The sequence below is a fragment of the Dermacentor albipictus genome, chromosome 2 (genome assembly GCF_038994185.2).
Source record: "Dermacentor albipictus isolate Rhodes 1998 colony chromosome 2, USDA_Dalb.pri_finalv2, whole genome shotgun sequence".
Taxonomy (NCBI): Eukaryota; Metazoa; Arthropoda; class Arachnida; order Ixodida; family Ixodidae; genus Dermacentor; species Dermacentor albipictus.
The window spans coordinates 89853137-89859136 of record NC_091822.1 but is presented as its reverse complement, the minus strand read 5'-3'; the positions used below and the strand labels follow the sequence as shown (position 1 = coordinate 89859136).

Genomic DNA, 6000 nt, shown 5'->3' with positions numbered 1-6000 from the left:
CCAGCGTGTCACTACATTTTTTCAATGCTACTCGCATTACCATCGAAATTCATCGCAAGATATATTCTGCCGAGATTTTTCTGTGGTAACTTAACCGCATGAACGTCACATCATGTGTTTATATAAAGCTCACCCAGCCCACCAATGCAATTATGTTTGAACTTTCCGGTAGTGCCTGTATTTATGTGTTTTTTCGCCTACTTTGAGTGCAAAGCCTGTCCTATAGCGTAATAAACCCATACCCCTGCAAGCCATCAGCAAAACTCATCAATCCCAACTTCCTGGAATTAGTCCTAATAGCAACAGCTGCTAAAACATGTTTCAGCTTCTTAAGATGCTCGTGGATGAAACTTGAAACAAAACCTATTTTACCAAAACAAACATGAGAGTGTAGATATATAGAACGTGTTTATTTTCACAACGCTCTGACATTAGTGCCACAGGAATCTACTTCAGACCGGCGCAAAGAGACTCCAAGGCGGAGATTCCTTGCCGGTTCACTGCTTCGAAATAGGGCAGTTCCACCTTCAGGCGATCGTAGTAAGCCTTGAGCTTTGGGTACTTCTCAGCGTCCAGGAAAGGCACCTGCAAAATAAAAGACGAATCGGCACAATTTCTCTGGCAATAACGCGCTGCACCATTCAGAAACGAACACAATAATTCGGTGCCCCCGGTCTGGGCACGCTCTGGGCTGAAAAAGAGCCGTATCTATCTATCTATCTATCTATCTATCTATCTATCTATCTATCTATCTATCTATCTATCTATCTATCTATCTATCTATCTATCTATCTATCTATCTATCTATCTATCTATCTATCTATCTATCTATCTATCTATCTATCTATCTATCTATCTATCTATCTATCTATCTATCTATCTATCTATCTATCTATCTATCTATCTATCTATCTATCTATCTATCTATCTATCTATCTATCTATCTATCTATCTATCTATCTATCTATCTATCTATCTATCTATCTATCTATCTATCTATCTATCTATCTATCTATCTAGAGCAGTTTTCCCGCCAACTTTGCAACCTGGATATGTGCCACTTCGTAAGTGCAACTCCTCAATGATCCTCTGTGACGTCATTTCGGTGTCACTGCTTATGCGCCACTTGGTGTTTTCCATTTTCCCATCAACCAATTTTACGCCTGTTTGGGTCCATGCACATGAATGTCCTGTAGAAATGTCTCACTCTTGAATGGCCAAAAAAAACATCAAACACTTTTTTCCCTGTATGGCCAAATCAAACTCGAATCGTATACATTCAGGCAATGTTGTCTGAATGTGAATTCACGCATGCGCCACAAGCAGCTCTCGCAGAGGCGCCTTGAGGTGGCGTGGCGAGTCCCGAGGGGAGCGCGAGAGAAGACGCTTGCTGCACATGCGCGTCAGTGCGGCAGCAAGGGTCTTCGACACAGCGGCAGTGCAGTCACATTGCTTCAAGGCTAGTCGCATTTACGTCGACATTCATTACGACATGGGTTCTGTTGACTTGTTCACCACTGCGTACTATTCTGGCCAATGGCTATCCTTTATACATTATCAGATCTGGTAATGAAGTCGAGCGTTTACCATGGCGCTTACTAGAATACAGCAGTATATCCCTCTGCCGACACGCCAGGTGTATAACCGCGACCATAATCAGGGGAGCCAAGCTTTGTAGGCGCCTCGTAAGTAGACCGCGAAACTTCTGACGGCACTTGATTAAGGTTGCCTATGACCATAACGTGTTAAAAGCGCTCTGTGAAGCTTTGGACATTTATCAAGTAAAATGGTGGTTAAAAGGGTAAACAAAAACCCGGGGCACTTCGCCGACCAAATAAAGATTTAAAAGAAAGTATAATGGTGAAGAGTACTAGGTCTCACAATCTCTATTCTGTCGCTGATGTGTCGCTTTTTCTGGCGCATATTCTTTTATTTCTTCGCTTCGAAATACAATGTGGTAAACGCTATTAACATCATACGTAGTTTTGTGCGCAGTCGCTGATCGGAAAACACACCTTATTTCATCAAGTGCCCGCAATGCCTTGTCAATTCCGTCCTGTCAGTTCCGCAATTCTTGTCAGAATTCCGGAACTCGGGTTGTAGCATATGGCACCCACAGATCGATGCTCTACACCGAAATGATATAGCTATGCATTTCTTCTGCTTGAATTGAACATTGCATCGAAGTCAGCTAATTAAGGTAATGATCACAGCGTTTTACTAAGAGCCATCGCCACTATTAAACAAAAATACAGACCAGCACGACATTGTTCTCTCATAGGATTACGCGAGAAAATTTGAGGCTGTAGTTTTGACTTCTGATGATACGCATCCAACAAAACGCATTTGCAGGAGTGGAAAAAATTTTTTTGTATCCATATTTTATCCCTATAACAATTGAAAAACAAAACGTATTCTGCTGTTTAAAGTATTGTTTAATGAGAATGAAGACAACGTTATTGAAAAATCCGTATGCTCAATAACTCCTATACCCAACAATGCGACATGAAACATAGGATCATGTATAAAGACGACTTTTTCCTATATCTCATATCGTGTTATTGGGTGTAGGAGTCATGAGAAATACGGGTTTTTCTCAGTAGGGTAAGGTATGTGAACACAATGTAGAAAATTTTTGAACTTTGAAGAAGTGTTGCGAGTATTGTCTGCTTCGGAAGCCACGTAAATGACTCCAACTGAGTATAACCAGTTGCTTTCTGTACAGGACCTAACGCAACCGCATGAAAAGAATTTCAGGTGGCCTGAGCACTCAATGAATGAAATTTCGTGCCGACAGCACTGTTTATATGATTGTACATATTTGTTAAGTGGTGCAATAAAGCAGATATGTGTGTACCATATCAAACATTTACTGTGCGTGTGCCACCAAAAAATTCAGTGATAACATTTTTTTTTCGAATAATCAGACTGTATTGCTTAGCTATCAGAATTGTGTTCGACAAAACGTGCTACTATTGAACGACGCAAATCATTCTTTATTGGGTTATTTCTTCAAAAAATGCAGTTCATTTCTTATCAAACCAATTGTTGTGTTATAGATTCATACTATGACGAGACCATGGTTGCACGGCTAATTCGGAAACGCGAGTATTGGGGCTAGTTCTTTTCAGGCACGTTTAGAACAAGAATAACGCAGTATACTCCCACATCCTTCTTGACAAAGGGAAAGATTAACTTAGTCGAATGCCTGCGAATGATCTACATTTAACTTATCGGCAGCTAAGAGATGTGACAATGAGCTATAATTTCATGCAAAATTAGCAACCCCCGAGCACAGGGCAGTACTCAAGAGAACAAAGCCGACGCCAAGCAGTATGAAGAAATTGCACATATAAGCATGGGAAAGAGAGGCAGGTCAGCAGAGGATTTCTCCAGTTGGATACCTTGTAGTGGGGAAGGGTGAAAAAGGGGTGAAATATCTAAAGCTAAAAAAAAGAAAGCAAAAGACGAAAAGAATGAATGCTTTAGCACGGTCTTGAAGGTGCAACATAGTCGTAAACAACATCAATGTCCTACTCGGGATAAAACCCCACACAGTGTACAGTAACAGTTTGTCGCGCAGTGCGGTGTGCCTTAAGAAACGCAGCAGCGTCTTTATAGTGTTTCCCGCTGATGTTCGTGTAGGCTTGTCTAGGTTGGTTGAGAGCACTGCTCTTCGGCGATTGAAACAATGGGCACACGAACTGAAAATGAGCCAAGGTTTCACTGTACTCGCCAAATTTACAAACTGTGCTAGCAGACGTGTAAATCGTAAAATAATAGGCTCTTTGAAATCTTGTACCAAGCCGGACAACGATAAGAAGGGTGGAGTCACATCGTGAGAGATCGGACGGAAGGCGAAGTTGTAGATCGGGGTTCAGAGGTATGAAGGCGTGCGCTTGCAAATTCGAATGAATTCCACTTATTCTTTGTTAACCGACGTGCAAACACGCGAAGTGGTTTTGCTGCGTTAAATCCCGAAAGACGGCTGAAAACACAGCTGGTGCCATCTTGTCCAAGATTTATCTTAGCGTATCTGCCCCACCGTAATCGATACCAGCCGCCCAGATCGTGAATGCGCGGACTTTACCGGGATCCGGCAAGTTTACCGGAACCGTTCCAACCGGCTACCATGACTGCCTGACATGCAAAGGCCCAGCTAGGCGCCCTCTTTCAACATAATCTGTCAGTTTTATTTCTCTTCATCGTCACAGCACAATCAAAATGGTAAATCACCCATCGATCAATATCATCTCATGGTGAGATGAAGGTATAGGCAGTGTTCTTTTTAGTCATTCTCGAAACCAGTTATTTCTCTGGACGCCGCTAAACTTTTTGAGAAGGCCAGAATGGGGCAGAAGTCTGTCGATTAACACTTAAAAGAAGTGAGAGTTTCGTACGCAGGACGGATCATTGACGGTCAGGCCAAGGTTTAACGTCGCGCTTTCACTCTTTCCTTTCGGGCCTCGGCTCTGGAAATCGTCCGCAGGGTTGTTTGGTCAGCAGTCCGTCAATGACTTATAGAGAACATCCGCATGTACTGTTAAATTTTTACTTTATCTTTTTTTTGCGTGCTTTTGAAACATTGGATATTGATTATTACTACAATTATTGCTTTGATTTTAAACATTGCATCTGCTCTCAAGGTCACTTGCTCTGTAGGAGTTTTGGTTGTAATTTGAAATAAACCACACACCGACTCTTCTATATAGTGCGTATGAGACACGAGCTGCATGGGCAACCACGGTGTTTAATCTATACGCAGGTGAGATATATGGGCCCGAAGCCGCAAGAAAGGCAGCTCATACTGCGCAGAAGGAACAGCGCCCTTGAAATGACGAAATGCATCTTGAATGCCAGAAATTCTTAAAGGTGTTCTAATCCGCATGCTGGGGCTGGCGCTTGTTTTCCAGTTCTTTTAAATCTTTATTCCACGGTGTAGGATAGCGTGCGTTTGTCTTTTTCTGTCTAGATGTGACGTAAATAATGTTCGCTCTGCATTATACTAACATCATTTCGATGCTATACTGAAAGAAAGCATCCGTGACCTAATGGCTAAAGTATCGCGCTTTTGCGTGAGAGGTCCTTTGTGCAAATCCGCCAGGCGAACTATTTCATTTATGTTTATTTATGTAAGTATATCTCTAACTATTGGGAATATCGTTGTGACGACGACACCAGCTACGTGCTTTTGCTTGCAGTATCCACGCAATTGCTGTCGTAGTCAAATGGCGTCCCAACACACCACAGCGTTCAACAACAATAAATGCTGTGGCGGAAACCTTTAGCTAAAATTTGGCCCGCTTTATCGACTCCGTGCCGTCTCAGTAGCTCGTGGTGCCGATACTTAATATCTTGTAGTTACGGCGAAAAGTTTACGCGCCAATTAGCACCACGCCTGCAAGGCTGAGCATTTATATGCTATGCAATCAGGGTAACGGCCAGGAACCGTTCCGGTAAACCCATATGAGCCCGGTAATGTCCTCGCATTCTCCGGGTACTATGTTGGCATAGTCGGTCCACAGGTAAGAGAGGTATTGTGGCGCATTGTAAAATAGCACATGGCGCCCTTTCTGTCGTCTCTTTTTCCTTTCCATATTTTATTTTACGTTGCGTCATAATACATTTATTAGCACTTCATTTGCCGTTGTGACAGCTGGTGCTGACAAGAGCAGGGCCGTAACGCTATGCTAAAGCTCCGTATTTTGAAAAAGAGCTCGACGTATTGACCTCCATGCAGAAGCATTGTTTCGGCCCTCAGATGGGTGAGCTAGAGCAAGACTTCCGCGCGGGGCACGAAATGTCAGGTATTTTCAAAACATTAGTAGGCGTCCGTTCGGATTTGTTCATGATTCTAGGTGACCAGAGAGGATTCCCGCAAGCTCTGCATGTCCAGACATTTTTGACATTGCTTCTTGGGTGATCTGTGGAACTTCACCGCAGCGCAAGCGTAACTCAATGGGCAGCATTTCTGATGAACTATGCTTCAGTAGGCCCCTC

General features: G+C 42.9%; 1 protein-coding gene across 1 annotated transcript in view; it reads right to left on the bottom strand.

Moving 5' to 3' along the window:
• Positions 1-389: 389 nt before the first annotated feature.
• The window catches only part of LOC135900981 (glutathione S-transferase 1-like), a 28312-nt gene continuing 22701 nt past the window's right edge, over positions 390-6000 (bottom strand). The window contains exon 5 of the mRNA XM_065430606.2: positions 390-585. Coding sequence (XP_065286678.2) covers positions 448-585 — 138 coding nt within the window. The 3' untranslated portion in view covers positions 390-447. The remainder of the gene's footprint in view (positions 586-6000) is intronic.